We start from the raw sequence: 21726 nt of genomic DNA on the forward strand, positions 1-21726 counted from the left end.
AACATGATTAGTGATTTTGGGGTGCCTCCGTTTTCTTTAGTGTCCAGCTTGACACACCTTGAAGGGGCCTGATTTTCAGAGAGTGCGCGTCCACCCTCTGAAAACCAGGCTCCTTCAAGGAGCCTTCAGTTGGGCACCCAAAACCACGACTCATTTTTGAAAATCTTGGCCCAAATCATGTTTGAAATGACATTTCATACACATGAGAAGACTTCCAAAAGCAAAATAACCCTCTTGTTTTTCAAACTTGCATCTCCAAGGCATCTTGTTGGATAGAACCCAGCCGTCAACAAAAAACGTAAAAAGTTCTTCTCTGTCTAGAGAACAAGCATGAGAAATTTCAGCTGGAAAGCCAGTGATTTAATGAAGTGAAAGGAGCAATCAAAATCAAGCTTCTAATAGAAAGTTAGTCTTTATACCATAGATCCATAATTTACCAGCAAACTAGAGCTCCGATATTCTTTATAGGCCAACCTTCGAATGATGTACATAAATGCACATCATACTAGCTAAATCTCCATAATACATATCACAGAGTTGTCTATCATAAGTGCAGGAAGGGGATCATTCCGTGTCCCAAGATAGTAAAATATGGAGTAATGGCCTAAATCTGAGGAAGGCAGAAGTGTAAAATAGACTTGGGGGAAGAGGGAGGAATTAAGATAATTTGAGCAGTGCAATACATTATCAAAGCAGATCTTTAAAGGAGGCACCCTCACTACAGATGATCTAAGATAGGTTAGATAAGACACTTCTGGGAATGCTGTAGTGATCATCCCTGCAAAATGCAGAGGGTCAGAGGGGATGACTCAGCTAGCCTTTGCTGGGCTTGCTTTCTAGGACCACTAATCTGCTATTTCGGTGGCTTTGCCAGTGACTTTATTATAGCATACGGTTTGATCTTCACATTAGCCTAAGCACAGAACTGTGCACAACACAGTGGTTTGGGGAGTTGTAGAAGCCTCTTGTTTTTGTATTTGGTTTACATGGGTTTGTGAAGATGCCAGTCCTGTACAAAATATTTCTATTTCCAATATTATCAGGCTGCCCCTTTGCAGCAGAACTGCCATTCTCTTTTAAAATATGTGTAGGTAAGCACAAGAGTGAACAGGCAGAGGGTGTGTGACCATCTGATAGACCATCCACTTTGTGATTTCCTAACAGGTCACGCAGATGGACCAAAAGCTTGATGACATCCTGAGCAGTCTCCAAACTCAATTTGGCACTCAGCCACAAGCGCAGACATCAACCCCAGCCACCCCAACTGGTAGACGTTTTCGGTCATCCTTGGATTCCCCTCCTATGAACCGGAAAATGTAAAAGCGGCAGGATACCACCCGGTCACCTTCTCCTTCTTTCAAGTATGGTTACTTTTATTATTGATGTCTGGAACTTCTGCATTCGTCATTGGCTGAAGTTAAATATTCTGCGGCAGTCTGTTAAATTAAAAAAAGCAAAAAAGCTCATCACACCCCGATGTGTACAAACCCACAAACTTTTGCGCCCAATATCTTAGCAATTATGGGAGAATCCATGTCAGCTTGTGGGATGCTGATAGTCTGGTGTAGTATTTAGGCGGACTGTACCCTTATATACACACACACAGAGCACATTGTTAAAGTGAGAATCCCATAACAGGGTAGGACAACTCTCATTCGTAGGTGAAACGAAAGAGGATTGCCTTTTTGGCACTCACTCTTCTGTTCGCACTAGCTTAATGCATGCAGCATGCTCGAGCAGGGGAGGGGGCCAGCATTTGAACAGGAAACAAATGGAAATCAGTGAACAGGAAAATTAAACAGCATGTTTTGAAGTAAAGACTTCAACCAAGCAGCGAAGATCATGAAAGGGGCAGATTTATCTGCTAGTTTGAATGACAAAGTAAAGACAACAGGCTACTGATTAAAAATATGAAAGTGTACAGAGGCTGGTTGACATGCAAAAGACTGAAGCAAGACCTCAGCTAATTAAAGCAAAGCGTTTGCCAATGTGACGAGATGCACGTTGGAACAGACAGAAATGAGAGATAAAATCTGCTTTGGGTAACAGCACAAGAACATTTTAATAGCTATCAGCTGCACTGATGACTGTTATCCAGAATGTTCTCACTGTTTTACTTTCAGTCAGTGAGGATTATTGACTCCAGTTGCCTTATTTTTAATAAATGAAACTGGTATAATAACGAGATGCGTAAAAACATGCAAAGCCCAGTTTGAATGACTGAACTAACCCTGTACAGCCGCAGTGCTGCCGGAGTGATGTTGAATGACAATGTTTTGAAAAAACAAATGCACACACACTGTAGATGAAAGCTAGTCTTTATCTAAATAAAGTGCTGTATATAAAAATGCTGTGTTTTCATGTAATTTGATTGTAAATTGAGTACATATGCTGGCTGAAGTATTGTTTCTGTGAAATGCTAATGATGCATACAATTACCTGTGTAAGAAAATGTATCTTCTCTTGCACATCAGCCAAGCAATAATATTGCTGAATATGTAAATAATAACCGTAAATAAAAAGGTATATTGCTATTTACTCAGGCCTTTTTTATATTTGCCTTGATGTTTCATGGTAAGTACAGTCAACCTAATTCAGAAGAAACTAAAATCAAACCGAGGTCTTTGAACCCTGTAACAGCTTGCAGTGAGGGGTAGGATGGCCTACCGGACTATGCATAGTAGTAGGAGCTAGGAACTCCTGAGCTCTAATCCTGGCTGTGACCGTAAGAGCATCCAGAGGGCCAGGGGCTTCCCAGTATGTAGTAGTGAGTATCAGCTGGCCTGACGGGCTCAGTGTACCCCAACTTACTTTTGTCATCATCTGTATCTAAAGGATGACATGTAAGGTATCATATGCAAACTGGCAACAAGCTGGTCAACATTACTGTGTGGTATACGTACAGGAAGTATATGAAAACTTATGAATGTGTGCTGGAAATGTGTTCTTCAAGTGTGTTCGGCAGGCAAAGGAATGTGGTTCCGCCTGCTTGAATGTGTCTCCAGTGTAAACTGAGCAAGGAGAGACAATGAAATTACATTTACATGCCAGGTAGACAAAGCCGTCAGGCAAGCAAGTGTGGGGGATGGTCACTTAACAGGGGATGGAAGCTGCAGCTCCAGGAAACCTTCCTGCCTCCTGAAACAAAGTCATTGACATTTGGAAGATATAAACAGAGAGAGAGAGCACGCGCCATTTTGGCATCCTTCTCCTGAAAAGCCAAAGGGTATGTCTATACTGCAATACAAAACCCATGGCTGACCCACGTCAGCTGATGCAGGTTCATGGGGCTTGCTTCTGTGGGGCTATAAAATTGCATTTTAAATGTTCTGGCTGGAGCCCAGGCTCTGGAACCAGGAGCACCGGAACAGGGGGGCCAGAGGGCCATGGCCCCATCACTTTTAAAAGTGGAAAGGCTATGCCCTTCCACTTTTTACTGGCCATAAGTGTGAGCGATAGGGGAAGGGCGAAGAGGAGCAAACACGGGGCGGGGTCTTGGAGAGGAGAGGCAGTGCTGGAGTGGTGCATCGGGGCAAGGGGTGGCGTGAGGGCAGGGGTTTATGGAGAAGGGGTGGCATGAGGGTGGGGCCATGTGGAGAAGGGGCAGTGTGCGGGTGAGACCACGGGGGGGGGGGGAGTGATGCAGCACAGGGGGCGGGGCCATGGTTCAGCTGCCTGTGGCCCCCTACCTTTAGGGCACTTCCACCACTCCAGTTTGGGACCCTCCCCTCTCACGGGATCCTGGCGTCTGGGCCTCAGCCTGAGCTTGAATATCTGCAGCGCAGAACTGAGCCCCACGACCCTGAGTCAGCCGGTCTGGGCCAGCCAAAGATGTTTTATTGCAATGCAGGCAGACCCAAAGAAAAAAAGCGCTTTGAGCTCTGTGTTGGATTCTGACTAAGAACTGGCCAGTCATGCTGGAAAAACAACTGTGGTGAGAAAATTACTTTGAACAAAAGACACGTGGTTGTTAAGTTAGGTTTTAGTCTTACTTTTGTTTGTTTGCAACCATTTCTATCCCAACTCCTTGGTACCTTTCTTGGTATCACTTCAATAGCTGTTCTTTGTTACTAAACGTGCACTTGTTTTATTACATAGCCATCCCAGTGCGGTCTTTCAGACTGAACAGTGAAATCCTCAGTCATGCTAATAAGCTGGGGCTGTTGACTGCCTCTTTAAAGGAGCAGCAAACACATAAGGCTTTGGCAGTGTTTCAGTGGGAGGGACTGGACACTACAGGGGAAACTTGGGGCTGGACACGCGGTTGGTGTCAACCTGTAAGGAGTGACCCAGCTGGGGTGAGACTACGGTGCCGCGAACGCGCTGCTGGTCTCGGGGCTCTGAGCCGCAGCTCCACAGCACAGAGGCATCCAGGGTTACAGGGCAGGCAGCGACACAACGCCTTACTGATCTGGGCTGAACCCCAAAGCATCCCACTCACTCTGCTACTGAGTCACTCTGTGATCTTGAGCTAGTTGTTTAGGCCCAGGTTTTCACAGGGATTGAGGCACTGAACAACAATTGTTTTCAATGAGGATCTAGGCCTTCCCCTCCGTGATTTGTCTGCAAAAAAGGGATTTGCTTTGTCTATTATTGGTTTGGCCGGCCCCCAAAGTGTGGCGGACTCTTGACAGAACAGAGAGAAGATACAGTGCCTACCCTGAAGCACTTACAAACACGCTTACGTGGCGTGTTGACGTTACAAATCCATTTAGGTGCCTCAGGAGGTGTGGAGGATGAAGTGCGTCTACAGTACTTTGACTGTAAATTGCTACGGAGGTAAAGCACAGCCTTGGGTATCAACATGTAGCTGGGAACATGAAGTTCACTGGCATAATCAAAGGTCTGAATGAATGGGGGTTGCTGAGGTCAGAGATCTGCAGAGTTAGGGTTTGATCCTATGAGGTGCTAAGCGCCTCCCACTCCCGCTGATGTCCACGGGCATTGAGGGTGCTCAGCACTCCCCGGGAGGTATTCTGCACCTTGCAAAGTTAGGCCATCAATAAACAAATGACCATTTTAATGCAGTCAAATCGGCCACTAATCACTTATCCCTTTGAAACTCTTTTCCAGATTTGTGTGTCTGGGAATTCAGGCTTGGAAAGAGCACTCTCAGGCTGATTCCAGTCTGCAGACTGGTGGCACTTCTAACACACAGCACTAATGACATGCGAGAGGCAATGAGAGAAGAAATGTGCTTTTAATTAAATCAGCTGATGAGCGCCCATTCTGTTTTGGCTGATTACTGTGGAGAATTACTGAGCATTACCAAATACAGCATGCAACATGGGAAAATGGTAATTAATCACTGTCAGAGGAGTGCTGAGCTGCCGCTGGCTATCAGGCAGAATTGTGAGTTTCAGAGATGTATCAGTGATACCCGTTAGGGCTTTCTACCTAATTCTCTTGGACCTGGTCTCTATTTTCCAAGGTGCTCCATTGTGCCACCAACAAGGAGACTGTCTCCTTCACACTCCATTGTCCCCGGTAGTCAGAAAGGAAAGGAAAAGAGAGCAGACATCACTAGAGGGATTCATGGATTTTGCTTTGGAACCCAGCCACACCAGTAAATCTAAAGGTGGGCAAGATGAAATTTCCTTCCTGGGAAATACCAAATGTTTGTCATTGGCATCCCTTATCATTTCCATTATTAGTAATTAATAACAACCCTATTTTACTTATTGTGACACCTGAAAAGGGGGTCAGGGCAAAGCACAACACAATAAAGCTCTTTACTGACATATACTCATTATAATAACATTTTTACCCTATGAAACTTAAAATAAATGTGATTGGTCCAATATGCAGGGGGTAAAAAAGGAGGGAGGGAGAAAGAAAAGAGTCATTGATGTGAGGCCAAGAGTGATGATTTGAAAAAACATTGGATGAAAAGAAATTGAAAACACAGAATTATAGAAATGTAGGGCTGGGAGGGACCTTGGGAGGTCATCTAGCCCATTCCCCAGCACAGATGTAGGACCCAGTATACCTAAACTTCCTCTGACAGGTGTTTGTCCAACCTGTTCTTAAAAACCTCCAATGATGGGTATTCCCCCACCTCTTTTGGTAACCGATACCAGTACTTAACTACCCTTTTAGCTATCCTAAATCTCCCTCGCTGCAGATTAAACTAATTACTTCTTGTCCTTCCTTTAGTTGGCATGGCGAACAACTGATCACTGTCCTCTTGGTGACAGCCCTTCTCATATGTGAAGACTGTTATCTGGTTCACCACTTTTCTCAAGACTAAACATATCAATTATTTTAACCTTTCGTCATAGGGCAGATTGTCTAAAACTTTGATCATATTGTGGCTCTCCTCTGGACTCTCCAACTTGTCTACATCTTTCTTAAAGTGTGACACCCAAAAAAGTGGAACAGTTATCTCCTGTGTCTTACATATGACAGTCCTGTTAGTACACCCCAGAACGATGAGTCTTTTTTGCAACTGAATCACACTGTTGACTCATATTCAACTTGTGATCCACTATAAGTCCTAGCTCCTGTTCAGCCGTACTAGTACCTAGCCAGTTATTCCCATTTTGTATTTGTGCATTTGATTTTTCCTTCCTACGTGTAGTACTTTGCTCTTTATTTAATCGCATCTTGTTGATTACAGACCAATTCTCCAATTGATCACGGTCCTTTTGAATTCTAATCCTGTCCTCCGAAGTGCTTGAAACCCCTCCCAGCCTGGTGTCGTATGCAATTTTTATAAGCATACTCTCCACTCTTATCCAACTCCTTAATGATGTTCCAGTATATCATAGTAATGAGATTTATTGTATTGTCATTAAAGATGTGTGTGTGTATGTGTCTTTTTTTAAAAGCAAAATCTTTTGAAATTGTTTTCAAGGTGTAATATGTTCCACAACCTAAACCCAGCACTGCAAAAGCACAATCACTTACTAATATAAGGTGCAGTGGTAGGATACCTAAAAGGAGGAGGAGGTATGGCCCCAGACACCTCTCATCACGACAAGTCTCAAAGAGGAAGTCTTAAATGTAGCCAGCATCTTCACCAATAAGGGAGTTAAAAACCAGCCATCACTCATCCCACCACTTTGGCAGCAGCCCCTCTGGAGGATGCAGGGTGGGTATAATGTGCTCAAGAATGTTCAAACCAGTGAGCAAATGTGCTTATTCTTGCATTTTGAACAAGCTACTAGTGACACAGAAATCCTGCCATTTGGACTGCTGCAGAATGCACTGAACTGACTGAGTCTTGAGGACACCAGGGCAGGTAGCATAGCCTGTGCAATTTGCACCCATCCCACCATCAACCTCAGCCTGGACCAGTCCACACAAGAGATCCACTTCCTGGACACTATGGTGCTAATAAGCAATGGTCACATAAACACCACCCTATACTGGAAACCTACTGACCGCTATACTTACCTACATGCCTCCAGCTTTCATCCAGACCACACCACATGATCCATTGTCTACAGCCAAGCTCTACGGTACAACCGCATTTGCTCCAACCCCTCAGACAGAGACAAATACCTACAAGATCTCTATCAAGCGTTCTTACAACTACAGGTTACCCACCTGCTGAAGTGAAGAAACAGATTGACAGAGCCAGAAGAGTACCCAGAAGTTACCTACTAGAGGACAGGCCCAACAAAGAAAATAACAGAACACCACTAGCCATCACCTTCAGCCCCCAACTAAAACCTCTCCAACGCATCATCAAGGACCTACAACCTATCCTGAAGGACGACCCATCACTCTCACAGATCTTGGGAGAAGGCCAGTCCTTGCTTACCGACAGCCCCCCAACCTGAAGCAAATACTTACCAGCAACCACGCAACATAACCACTAACCCAGGAACCTATCTTCGCAACAAAGCCCGTTGCCAACTGTGTCCACATATCTATTCAAGGGACACCATCATAGGGCCTAATCACATCAGCGACACTATCAGAGGCTTGTTCACCTGCACATCTACCAATGTGATATATGCCATCATGTGCCAGCAATGCCCCTCCACCATGTACATTGGTCAAACTGGACAGTCTCTATGTAAAAGAATAAATGGACACAAATCAGACGTCAAGAATTATAACATTCAAAAACCAGTCGGAGAACACTTCAATCTCTTTGGTCACTCGATTACAGACCTAAAAGTGGCAATTCTTCGACAAAAAAACTTCAAAAACAGACTCCAATGAGAGACTGCTGAATTGGAATTAATTTGCAAACTGGATACAATTAACTTAGGCTTGAATAAAGACTGGGAGTGGATGGGTCATTACACAAAGTAAAACTATTTCCCCATGTTTATTCCCCTGCCCCCCCCCCCCACTGTTCCTCAGATGTTCTTGTCAACTGCTGGAAATGGCCCACCTTGATTATCACTACAAAAGGTTTTTTCCCCCCGCTCTCCTGTTAGTAATAGCTCACCTTACCTGATCACTCTCGTTACAGTGTGTATGGTAACACCCATTGTTTCATGTTCTCTGTGTATATAAATCTCCCCACTGTATTTTCCACTGAATGCATCCAATGAAGTGAGCTGTAGCTCACAAAAGCTTATGCTCAAATAAATTTGCTAGTCTCTAAGGTGCCACAAGTACTCCTTTTCTTTTTGCAAAAAAACACTTTCACAATTCATGTGGAAAGGCAGTGATTAGCCAACTGGAGACCTGGAGGAGGACAGCCTCTATCCAGCAGAAAAATTGAGCTGAGAGTTGAGGAAAAATGCAGCTTCAGTGCTTCTAGTTGGCAATATTACCTGAGAACTCCTCAAAGCAGAGAAAGAACATGCAGAGACCATGGGAAAAAGTTATGTGGTGGCATATCATCAGCATATTGATTCTACCTTGTGCCTAGGAAATGATCTTGCCAAGTGGTCTCATCTATTCACTGAGCAACCTGGAACATCATCAAACATTCTAGCATCAAGATATGCTTTCTTGAGGTCTGAACCAACCCTCCCCGCTTTAGGATGGTCAGTCCCCATTCCTTTCACTGAGCAAGATATCATCAAACCCGTCATTTATGGCATCACAGCTACATCATTTTAAACAAACTAAAATGAAAAAAAGCATAAGAAGTATGGGTGATGAGCCTCAGGAAACTCAGAAGTCTCTGGAGAACTCTTGCTGTCACAAACCAGCCATAAGCTGATCTAGCCTATCAGTGAGGATAGCCTATCAGTGTGCCAGCAATGCCCCTCCACCATGTACATTGGTCAAACTGTCACATGTGTGTTAGGTGAACCACTGAAGATACAGCTAACAGGAAAAGGCAGCCTGGATTGATCAGCCTACACATTACCCAAAAGAGCTGGATGGTTCTTTTCAATGTCTATGACAGAACAAGTAACATCACTTACTACTTGTGTGCACCTGCATGAATGCTTGCGCAGAAGAAGATAAGACTCTGTATGGCTCACCAGCCATCTTCTTTCGGTTCTGACTGTTTAAGCTGCCTGAGATCAATACTAATCTGTGGAGCCTCCAAGGAACAAGACAACATGGAGAGACCATGGGGAAGCCAAGAGTCTCCCCTAACAGCTGTTGTTAACTCTTGATGAGTTGTTTGATACCCGAGTTGAAAGATCATGAGGTCTTCACCAAATCTTCAAGTTCTCTAATGACACCAATAATATGTCTTTAAGGTGAAGTGGATGAAGGCATGGCTGTGGTTCCTAGGAGGAATTCTGCTTGGCCAGGATTCTTCCTGTCAACACATTCATAGGAAAGTGTTCTTCATCCAGCCATCCGGGGAACAGGGAAATTGCAACCCTTAAGCACTGATCTCATGTTGTTCATATTAACAGCTCCACACAGGGAGTTCAGCTCTCACATTACAAAGCCTATTGTAGCCAAAAGGATGCATTTGGCTAAGTTCATCCCCTTTGTAACTCGTCTGACTTCAGAGGAATTATACACCAGTGGTGAATGTGATTCACTTAAACTCCTTGCACTCTACACCCAGGCCTAATATGGCCTCATTTTGTCTTGTCAGTCGTGAACAAAGGATTAGACTTTGCAATTAAGAACACCCTGATAAGTAGACCAATGAAGCTGAGGATACATAATACTTTGGTGGTCAGTGTTCTGACCTATGGGACTGAAATACGGCCTCTCACGGCCAAGGTAGAAAAGAAGTTGGACATCATTGAGATGAAACATATCCAAATGAGCGAAAACATCCAATGGTATGAATTCAAGTCGAACGATGAGTCCATTTTCATGACAAAAGAGGTCTCACTCTCCTGAACCATTGCCCAGTGCTCTCTAAGGTGGTATAGTCATCTGCTCTGAATGCCTGCCTACTTCCCTGTGGAAATCATCTGTGACTTTGACCCAGTGAAAGCAGGATGGAAAAGATCCCTCAGAAAACCTAAAACACAAGGGTTGGATGACATCAAGAGATAACAGGCCATCACAGGCATTCCAACCTATAACATGCCAGATTTGACTAAAGACAAATCTTCCATCATGGAAATGGCGTAGCACATTCTACAGTGTCCAGCTGGCAGCATGAGAACTAACCAGCTAAGATCCCTTGAGACCACAGTATCAGAGAATACACCAGGAATGGATGTAATGAAATTGTTAAACCACTGTGTCAAAAGAATATCAGAATACAAGAAATCAAGCAACATTATATGTTTCTTTCCAAAAAGGTAACAAGGATCTTCCCCTCTCAAATTGCAACATGAAGCTTCATGATGTCCTCCTGCATTACAAAAGTCTACACCAATCAAAAGAAGATTTTTCTACTTTCCTTTCATTCATGCATGGCAACCTAAAGGACAAAGGGAGGAAAGGTGGGAATTTAGGGCACCTTTCAATCTGTTGTCAGGTTATGATGATGCAAGATGTTCAGAAGCCTTGGGGGATTGCATTCCTATTTCCATAATACACAGTCATATTTTCATAAGCCAATTCTATCTGGGAATGTAAACGAACATCTTTAACTCCTATATTTTCAGTGAGCTGCATGGAATTAAAGTTCCGCATATGATAAAACTACAACTTGGGTGAAATGTCAGTTCTTCCCATTCTCATTATCATGGCTTCTTATTCTTAAAGAGGATGCTACTATGCCCTCTGGAATAAATGACATGGATCATAGGTCAGAGATCTTCAGTCTAGTCAAAACACTGTATCCATCTCTTGACAAGTACAAAGGAATAGCAAGTGAGCTAATTCATACTGGAGAAAGAATTGCCATCCACGGTGGGTGTTCTTTAGATAAACCATTTGATTTGGCTACCGCTGTAGATTTTCCACCCACCTACACTCTTGATTTTTCACCAGAGGATGCTCTGCATCCTGTATGGAGTTCCTGTCTTCCCCAACTTTAACTCTTTCATTTCATGAGTCACAGCCTCCAGCCTTCTTGCTAAGGAAGAATGAACAGTATTCCTTTCAGTATCAGACAACACCATTCCTATTTTTATTTATTTATTTTTTAATCATGGTGCTTTCTGCTCTTCCTAACTACTTCCTCTTACCCCCAGGGCTGAGTGCTCTGCTTTGGTAATAATTGCCACTCCCAACTGGTATAGCGAGTAGGCGGCAGGACATATAAAAATCACACCCATGTATTTTGCACAGCAAACCAGAACCCTACCACTAGAATAGCAGGACTGGAGTCATCTGCATGCTTCTAACCAGTAGTTCGTAGACTTCCTAAATGATAGTATCTAAAAGCATATTTTATATTTGGGGGATAGCATCCCATCTGCTGGAAGGGAATTGTGCTTTTCAGATTTGAGTAAAAGACTGCAGCTAAGTTTTGTGGAAAGCTGTGATATGTAAATCATTAAATCACATTTTCTAACTTAGGCAAAACTTAACCAGCTAATTCAACCCACCATGTGTTACCCTGCGTCTACACTAAGGAGGCCAGGATTAGCTAGCAAATGTTAATGAAGCCCAGCCTCAACTCAACTACTTTCCCTAGTCAAGATAAAGCCAAAGGGAGTTAGCACCCAGCTCCCATTGACAAAGCTGTCGTCTCCTTTGAAAATCCCAGCTTAAACCACTGAGTAAATGAAAAGAAGTGTACCAATGGACCACATTAGATGCTCTCCCAGGAGATGTGATCTGCTTGCAGCATCCTGCTCTTGATGATTTGCCGTATTTCACTGTTCCCTGTTTCCCACTGAACAGAGCAAGCTTTTCCAACCTCCTGAGATAATCAAGCTCTGGGCTGTGTTTTTGTTATTGGTGCTGGGGGTGTTCTCTTGCTCTCTGTCAGACATTAAACAGACATAAAAGAGCAAAATTGCAAAGAACACCTTCTCTGAAATTAGCTTTTTTGACAAAATACTCATTAGTCCTTATTACAGTTTACAGTGGCTCCCAGGTGACTCTGCAAAAGTACAATGTCACTGCTTAGATTACGGCTCTACACCAACGTATCTCAGGGTTTGGATTTGACCTGTGGGACTTGTGAACTGAATGTTAACTCGTCGGCTTGATGTTATTTGATCTCTTGGGAAGAATAAGGCTTGCTGGGAAGGGAGTGACTCGATGTAAGCGTTAAAGAAAAGAGGATTTTGAACTCTGTGGTTAATGTAAATGCTGTATGTAGCCTCTTCAGACAGACTCACAAGGATTTCTTTTTGTTTAACAAAACAATCGTGTTTCTTTTAAAGTGATGTATGCTAGACATTTGTCTAAACCATTTCCTTAACTTCGGAGAAAATTATTTTTTAAAAATCTGCCCCTCACTTATTATTTTTAAGTGAAACATAGGTCCTGCCTCTTTACTTCCCTGCCTGGTTCTATTTTGTATTTTCAATCTATCTCATATTGTGAATGGGGAAGGGAGGGGGAGAATTTCTTTGAAACTCTACACAACAAAATATTGCTGAGTGAAACATGAGTCTATCAAACACTGGTATGAATTACAGGCAGCAGTACTGTTCATTCCTCGGCCAATGATGGCAGGTACAGTAAATACTATTTTCACTTTCTTGCTTTGTTTGGGATCTGGTCTGGATGGTCAAGGAGGGCTAGTTATAGCTCCTGTGACACAGATAATTTTGCCCCTAATTCTTAGGTCTAGCCAAGCTGCGAACTGCATGTCACTTTTGTACGCTCCCAAACCTGGAGGGGCAGGGACTGTTGAGGGTCATTTGGGCCACCCACAACTTAGAGCAGCCTCAGAGCTGCTCTAAATTACACCAGCTAATTGCAGCCCTCAAGGATCTATTGCATAAGCCACTCCAACTCTGCCCTCTAGCTAAACTCCTAGCCACTGTCCCGGCAGGCCCTCTCTACTGGGGGCTGCATTACCAAGGTATTTCCCCACACTGACTTAATCCTCAACAACTGCCCAGTTAGGCCAGCTTTACAGCTCCTTTCAGAGAATTAAAAAGGGGCTGTATCAGGCACCAAGAGCTGGCCCATGGACTGTAAAGCCTGTCCCAGTCAGTAATCCCACATCTGTAGCCAAGAAGAGCATTTAAGGAGAATCACTGTCAGAGTGGAAATCTACTCAGATAAACAGCCCACTGGTCCTTGGTGCACAATTAAATTTTCATTGATGGGTTCAGAGGTTAGTTTGTTGAAGGAACCATGGTCACATGTCTACACTTGGAGTTGGACATGTAATTTCCAGTGGAGAAAGACATATCCATGCTAGCTCTGATTGAGTGAGCACACTAAAAATAGACACATAGCTGTGGCAGCAGGAATGGTGGGAAGAACCAGCCACTCCAAGTACAACCCCATCCAAGACACTAGGTACCTGGGCTAAATTCATCTCCGGTGTAATTCTAATGGCTTCAGCGGAATTACATGAGAGATGAATTTGGCTTGTTCTTTTACCTTCCTTTGGTAAACAGCCATTGTGGGTCAAAGTCAGATCTGGTTTTAAGTGGAATCAACGTCACTGACTTCAATGGTTGCTTACATCAGCTCTGACTGGGACCCAGAATTTTACGATGACAAGTTATAAGTAAATACTAGAGTGTCCCATGGTTTTATTAATTTTATGGAAACTATATGTGCCTTAAAATAGACACAGAGATGAGGGTGAGAGGGGATAAAGGGAGTAGCTCTGTAGTTGAGGTTTGCATAGCTTTGGGCAAACATTCTCTCTTTACTTCAGATGGGTTCACACACCTATGAGCTTCCATTTGAGTTTAAAGTTTGAGTGGACTCAAAGGAAAATGAGAACCTGCACATCTTGCCCAGCTTCATAGCAAAATCTGGCAAGTCAGCCAAGTTTGACACTCCTAAACCCATAAATTGCACCAAATATGCCAAGGTTCCCCAAAAATGCTCACCCTGGCCCAAGTTTCAGGTGGGCATTGAAAACCTGGATTTCATATGAATATTTTGCACAGCTCTAAAGCTAAAGTGTTAGGTAGATTGGATGGACAGGTGGCTATAGAACCAAATTATCCCCTCTGGTATGAAAAGCCACAAGCAAGGGGACTTGTGAGAAAATCTCAGTGAGGAATCCCTCCCAGAAACTACCTCATTCACCTCTCCGGAGGCGGTCTGTCCCATGGGGTAAAAGGATGGTCTCTACACCTGGGGATCGAGGAGGGGGAGACCCAAAAATATCAGCAGCAGCTCTGGACACCCAGCCTCATCGCTGCTTCAGGGCAGTGTGGATCCATTGGAGCCATGCTAACAGGATCTCCCCTCTAGTTGTGTTGGCTCCTGCAGCTCAGTGGAGTTGCGAATGCAGTCTGAACTTGTATTACATTTGAAGCCTGGACTAGGTGTCAAGGTGTGTTCCTCCCCATCGATCACACATGAACTCCATCTCCTGCCCAGCTCAGAGCTGCATGTAGATGTCTGTGCAAGGTCTTGGGGGAAGGGAACAGAGAACCGGTTACAATCAAGCCTCCATTCTTCATGACTCTCCATGTGGACCTCCGGGATGAGATCTGGCCCGTCCTGTGTCATTAGAACAATGCTAATGGTTATGATGTAGGAAAGAAGAATGTATGAAAGTAATTGGAAGATTTTAAAAAATAATAATACCAAGGCTGAGGAGGAATGTGATGGTTCAAACCTTGAGACTAAAAAAGCCAGGTGCTTGGAAAGGTAAACAGTTGGCCGAACGGGAAGGTTGGATGCACAGAGCTCAAACTGCCTTTTTTCAAACTTTAGGTTCTGTTTTTCTTCTTTATCTTTCTCCAGCAGTTGCTGACAGCTGACCTTTAAAGCTCCAGAGAGCCTCTCCAGCAGGTGATTTACTAACAGCTGTGCCAGTCAACAAAATGAAGGAGGTCAGAGGTCACCACAGGATGGAGCTGGCCAGTGAAGTCAAGGGTGGGATTTAAGTAAATAAAACTGCATTACACTTTTTATTGATTTTTGTGTGTGCGTGTGTCTTGTTTTGTTTCTGCTCCTGGCACTTGGACATTTCATCCTGGATGTGTCAGCTAGCCCTCACGGAGTCCCCCCACCTCTACCCCTACCCCTACCTCACACATCCCTCAGGACAATGTTCACTGAAACCTCACACTTGCAAAGAGGCATGTGAACAGGTGGGGACTAGTCAATAAACAGAGGAGCGCAGCAGCTGACAGCACACAGCAAACCCTTGTGTCCCTCAATATTCATTAGGTGCTTGCAAGGTTGTTTCTCCCTGTGTGACAGCTTTTTGCCCTCTGCTAACTTGTTCCTTCTCAGTATCTTTCAGGGAATCCATTTAACAGAAGCACGAAAAACACATCTCAGCTCTTTTTCTTTACATACATTTGGTTTCTGATCCAACTCCCATTAAAATCAGTGGGAGTTTTTCCATTGACATCAGTGGGAGCTGGATCAGGTCCTTAGTACATGTCACTAAGGCTGGCTAATGAAAGTCAGAGGATGATAGTTATAGAATCGTAGGTCTGGAAATCATCTAGTCCAGTCCCCTGCACTCATGGCAGGGCTAAGTATTATCTAGACCATCCCTGACAGGTGTTTGTCTAACCTGCTCTTAAAAACCTCCAATGCTGGAGATTCCACAACCTTCCTAAGCAATTTATTTCAGTGCTTAACCAACCTGACAGTTAGGAAGTTTTTCCTAATGTCCAACCTAAACCTCCTTGCTGCAGTTTAAGCCCATTGCTTCTTCTCCTATGCTCAGAGGTTAACGGGGAAAAAAATTATCCCTCCTCCTCATAACAACCTTTTATGTACTTGAAAACTGTTATCCTGTCCCCCCTCAGTATTCTCTTCTCCAGACTAAACAAACCCAGTTTTTTCAATCTTCCTGCATATGTCATGTTTTCTAGACCTTTAATAATTTTTGTTGCTCTTTGCTGGACTTTTTCTAATTTGGCCACATCTTTCCTGAAATGTGGCGCCCAGAACTGGACACAGTACGCCAGTTGAAGCCTAAGCAGTGCAGAGTTGCGAGGAAGACTTATTTCTCGTGTCTTCTTACAACACTCCTGCTAATACATTCCAGAATGATGTTCCCTTTTTTGCAACACTGTTCACTCATGTTGAGCTTGTGATCCACTGTGACCCCCCAGACCCTCTTCCGCAGTACTCTTTCCTAGGCAGTCATTTCCCATTTTGTATGTGTGAAACTGATTGTTCCATTCGAAGTGGAGTACTTTGCATTTGTCCTTATTGAATTTCATCCTATTTACTTCAGCCCATTTCTCCAGTTTGTCCACATCATTTTGAATTTTAATCCTATCCTCCAAAGCACTTGCAACCCCTCCCAACTTAGTATCATCCACAAACTTTATAGGTGTACTCTCTATGCCATTATCATTCTAAATCATTGATGAAAATATTGAACAGAACCAGACCCAGCACGACCCCACTCGATATGCCCTTCCAGCATGACTGTGAACCACTGATGATTACTCTCTGGGAACAGTTTTCCAATCAGTTATACACCCATCTTACAGTAGCTCCATCTAGGTTGTATTTCCCTATCTTATTTATGAGAAGGTCATGCAAGACAGTATCAAAAGCCTTACTAAAGTCAAGCTATACCACATCTACTGCTTCCTCCCCACCCAGAAGGTTTTTTTACCCTGTCAAGGAAAACTACTAGTTTGGTTTGACATTATTTGTTCCTGACAAATCCATGCTGACTGTTACTCATCACCTTATTATCTTCTAGGGGTCTGCAAATTGATTGTTTAATTATTTGCTCAATTATCTTTCCAGTAGCGAAGTTAAGATGACTAGTCTGTAATTCCCCAAGTTGTCTTTATTTCCCTTTTTATAGATTGGCACTATATTTGCCCTTATCCAGTCCTGTGGTATCTTGCCCATCTTCCATGGCTTTTCAATGATAATCACTAATGGCTCAGATATCTCCTCAGCCAGGTCCTTGAGTATGCTGGGATGTATTTCATCAGACCCTGGTGACTTGAAGACATCTAACTTGTCTAAGTAATTTTTAACTTGTTCTTTCCCTATTTTAGCCTTTGATCCTACCTCATTTTCACTGGCATTCACTATGTTAGATGGCCAATCGCTACTAAGCTTTTTGATGAAAACTGAAACAGAAAAGTCATTTAGTACTTCTACCATTTCCACATTTTCTGTTATTGTTCCTCCCCATCCCTCTGCATTGAGTAACAGGTTTACCCTGTCCTTGGTCATCTTCTTGCTTCTAATATATTTGTAGAATGTTTTCTTGTTACCCTTTGTCTCTAGCTAGTTTAATCTCGTTTTGTGCCTTGACCTTTCTAATTTTGTCCTTACATACTTGTGTTATTTGTTTATATTCATCCCTTGTAATTTGACCTAGTTTCCACTATCTGTAGGACTCTTTTTTGAGTTTCATTCATTGAAGATCTCCTGGTTAAGCCAGGGTGGTCTCTTGCCATACTTCCTATCTTTCCTAGGCAGTGGGATAGTTTGCTCTTGTGCCCTTAAAAATGTCTCTTTGAAAAACTGCCAACTCTCTTGAACTCTTTTTCCCTTGAACTTGCTTCACATGGAATTTTACCCACTGACTCCCTAAGTTTGCTAAAGTCTGCCTTCTTGAAATCCATTGTCTTTATTTTGCTGTTTTCCCTCCTGCCATTCCTTAGAATCGTGAACTCTATCATTTCATGATCACTTTCAACCAAGCTGCTTTTCACTTTCACATTCTCAACCAGTTCCTCCCTAATCAAATCTAAAACAGCCTCTCCGCTAGTAGCTTTCTCCACCTTCTGAAATAAAAAAACTGTCTCCAATACATTCCAAGAACTTGTTGGATAATCCGTGCCTTGTTGTGTTGTTTTCCCAACAGATGACTGGGTAGTTGAAGTCCCCCATCACCACCAAGTGCTTTGGATGATTTTGTTAGTTGTTTAAAAAAAGTCCCATCCACCTATTCTTCCTGGTTAGGTGGTCTGCAGTGGACCCCTACCATAACATCACCCTTGTTTTTTACCCCTTGTATCCTTGCCCAAAAACTTTCAAAAAGTCTGTCTCCTATTTCCAGCTCAACCTCAGAACATGAGTATACATTTTTAATATATAAGGCAACATCTCCCTTTTTCCCTGCCTGTCCTTCCTGAGCAAGCTGTATCCTTCTATACCAATATTCCAGTTGTGTGTATTATCCCACCAAATCTCTGTGACACCACCTATGTCATAGTTGTGTTTATTAACTAGCATTTCTGGTTCTTTCTGCTTATTCCCATACTTCTCGCATTATTATACAGACATCTAAGATACTGATTTGATTTCCCTCCTATGTTCTCTCTTGTCTCTCCCTTATCTCTGCTATAGTAGCCCATGCTCCCCGCAGATTCTGACCCTTCTCCCAGGTCTCCATGTTTTTGACTTACCTGTGGGATTTTGTCACCTGCCCTCATCGAACTTAGCTTAAAGCCCTCCTCACTAGGTTAGCCAGTCTTTATCCAAATATTCTCTTCCCCTTCCTCGATAGGTGGACCCCATCTCTGCTTAGCAGTCCTTCTTCTCAGAACCGTGTCCCATGGTCAAGAAAGCTGAAGCTTTCCTGGTAACACCATCCTCGCAGCCAGGCATTCACCTCCAGGAGGCACCCATCCTTCACACAACTCCTTCACCCTTACTCCAAGAGCCCTGTAGTCACTTCTGATCTGCTCAGGGTCATATTTTGCAGTATCATTAGTGCCTACCTGGACAAGTAACCTGGGGTAGTAGTCAGAGGGTTGGATGATCTTTGACAATCCCATCATAACATCTCAGATACAGACCCTTGGCAGGTAGCATACCTCCCAGAATGCCATGTTAGGCTGACAGATGGGTGCCTCCCCCTCGGAAGAGAGTCACCAACCACCACTACCCTACACTTCCTCCTGGGAGTGGTGGCTGTGAACCTCCCCGTCTTGAGGGGTACATGGATTCTTCTCCTCCACCTTTGGGGGTGATTCCTCAACACTCGTTGCCAAGTCAGCATATCGGGTTTTCATTACTATGGTGGGTGCATTGGGAGTAGGGGTGGAGCACTGTCTGCTGCCAGATGTAACCAGCAGACTGTGTCAATTAAATTCACTGGGCTATTTGGCTCTACCAAAATCCATGCTAATATTTTTCAAATCATTGTTGTCTAGGCCCATATCAGTGCTGTCATTATTAAATCTAGCCTTGTCCATCACTTATTCATATCCAGTGGATTAACTTTGTATTGCCAAGGCACCTGGTCCATTACTTAGGACTCCTAGGCACTACAATAATACTAATAAGGTCAGTTTCAAAAGATTTGGTGCTGCATGTGTAGAAACTCAAATAAGAACCATCTGAATAGAATCCATTGTATTGCAAGGAAATTTGTTTTAAGGGCCAACTTCTGAAAGGTACTGGTCAGCTGCAAGTCTCAGGGCTAGGTTTTCAAGGGCACAGAATTCACAAATGGGGCCAGATTTTTTCAAATTCTACTCAATATATAAGCATGGTGGGTTAGGTTTTTATTGGGAAATGTCAATTTTACCATACAACACACAAACTGATGAAAAAATACTTCCATTGACAATAATCGAAATGTACAGCTAGGCAAAGGAAGAAAAATGCTACTTGAGAACTTATTGGAGTTTGATTTAAGGATATTCATTGTGTGTATTTTGACATGTGATTTTGGCACTTTGTGTTTTACTAATTATAAAGCTTTAATGTCTTGAATCTCAGCATCTACTGTCCTTACTTATTGCCTGATCTACTCTGTTGTCTGCCCGCCCCGTCATCCCATAATTTCCTGCAACTGTGAAAATTTAAATTGATAAAACTAAAAATGCTTTAAAAACATCAGTTTGCATAACCGTGCAAAGTTAAATCACTAAAAACAGAAAACATGTTTAAAAATAAACATCAGTATTATCTATCAAAGTTATATTTAAATAAACTGAATTCTGCCAAGCCTGTCTATATAGGTTCTTGTACCGTGCTCAACACCATAGTATATAAGTGCCTATCAGCAATGCATCAAACATCATGACTAATATCTTCTCCCATTCTCTCCTCCAGGAAGAAACGTGCATACAGCAGAGTGTCTTGTAAGAAGCTCAGTTCCCACTTAATGAGTGACCAGCTAAGTAGCCAGATTTTCAAAAGATCTCCACCATTGGATGTTGATCTCGGAAACTCTGGCCTTAGATAGCACAGTGGGAGTTGTTACTTGCTGAGCATTTTTGAAAATCTAACCTTTATTTTAGGGTGTAAATAGAAGCTGAGCTCGCTTGAAAAATGATCCCCAGCAGTGGGGGCTGGGTGCTTGAAAATGTGACCCAGAACTCTCTTTAAAAGCTGACCATGTTGACTTCAATGCGAGTTGCAGTTACTTGGTATCTCTCAGGACTTGGTCCTAAATTAGCAGAGTCTGAGGTGTTAAATGTCACTATGTCATAAATATAAAGGGAAGGGTAAACCCCTTTGAAATCCCTCCTGGCCAGGGGAAAGCTCCTCTCACCTGTAAAGGGTTAAGAAGCTAAAGGTAACCTCGCTGGCACCTGACCAAAATGACCAATGAGGAGACAAGATACTTTCAAAAGCTGGGAGGAGGGAGAGAAACAAAGGGTCTGTGTGTCTGTCTATAGTCTGTCTTTCTCGGGGATAGACCAGGAATGGAGTCTTAGAACTTTTAGTAAGTAATCTAGCTAGGTACGTGTTAGATTATGATTTCTTTAAATGGCTGAGAAAAGAACTGTGCTGAATAGAATAACTATTTCTGTCTGTGTATCTTTTTTGTAACTTAAGGTTTTGCCTAGAGGGGTTCTCTATGTTTTTGAATCTAATTACCCTGTAAGGTATCTACCATCCTGATTTTACAGGGGGGGATTTCTTTATTTCTATTTACTTCTATTTTTATTAAAAGTCTTCTTGTAAGAAAACTGAATGCTTTTTCATTGTTCTCAGATCCAAGGGTTTGGGTCTGTGGTCACCTATGCAAATTGGTGAGGCTTTTTATCCAACATTTCCCAGGCAAGGGGGGGTGCAAGTGTTGGGAGGATTGTTCATTGTTCTTAAGATCCAAGGGTCTGGGTCTGTAGTCACCTAGGCAAATTGGTGAGGCTTTTTACCAAACCTTGTCCAGGAAGTGGGGTGCAAGGTTTTGGGAAGTATTTTGGGGGGAAAGACGCGTCCAAACAGCTCTTCCCCAGTAACCAGTATTAGTTTGGTGGTGGTAGCGGCCAGTCCAAGGACAACGGGTGGAATATTTTGTACCTTGGGGAAGTTTTGACCTAAGCTGGTAAAGATAAGCTTAGGAGGTTTTTCATGCAGGTCCCCACATCTGTACCCTAGAGTTCAGAGTGGGGGAGGAACCTTGACACACTATAATTAGGGATATGAAATAACTAGTAT

The 21726-nt window shown here is 43.1% G+C and overlaps 1 protein-coding gene across 1 annotated transcript in view; it reads left to right on the top strand.

Annotated features, from left to right (window-relative positions):
• The window catches only part of LOC125624109 (potassium voltage-gated channel subfamily KQT member 1), a 765256-nt gene extending 762752 nt beyond the window's left edge, over positions 1 to 2504 (top strand). The window contains exon 17 of the mRNA XM_048824460.2: positions 1165 to 2504. Within this exon, the coding sequence (XP_048680417.2) occupies positions 1165 to 1320 (156 nt within the window). The 3' untranslated portion in view covers positions 1321 to 2504. The remainder of the gene's footprint in view (positions 1 to 1164) is intronic.
• Positions 2505 to 21726: the final 19222 nt, after the last annotated feature.

This window comes from Caretta caretta, chromosome 1 (assembly GCF_965140235.1).
Source record: "Caretta caretta isolate rCarCar2 chromosome 1, rCarCar1.hap1, whole genome shotgun sequence".
In the NCBI taxonomy this organism is placed as follows: Eukaryota; Metazoa; Chordata; order Testudines; family Cheloniidae; genus Caretta; species Caretta caretta.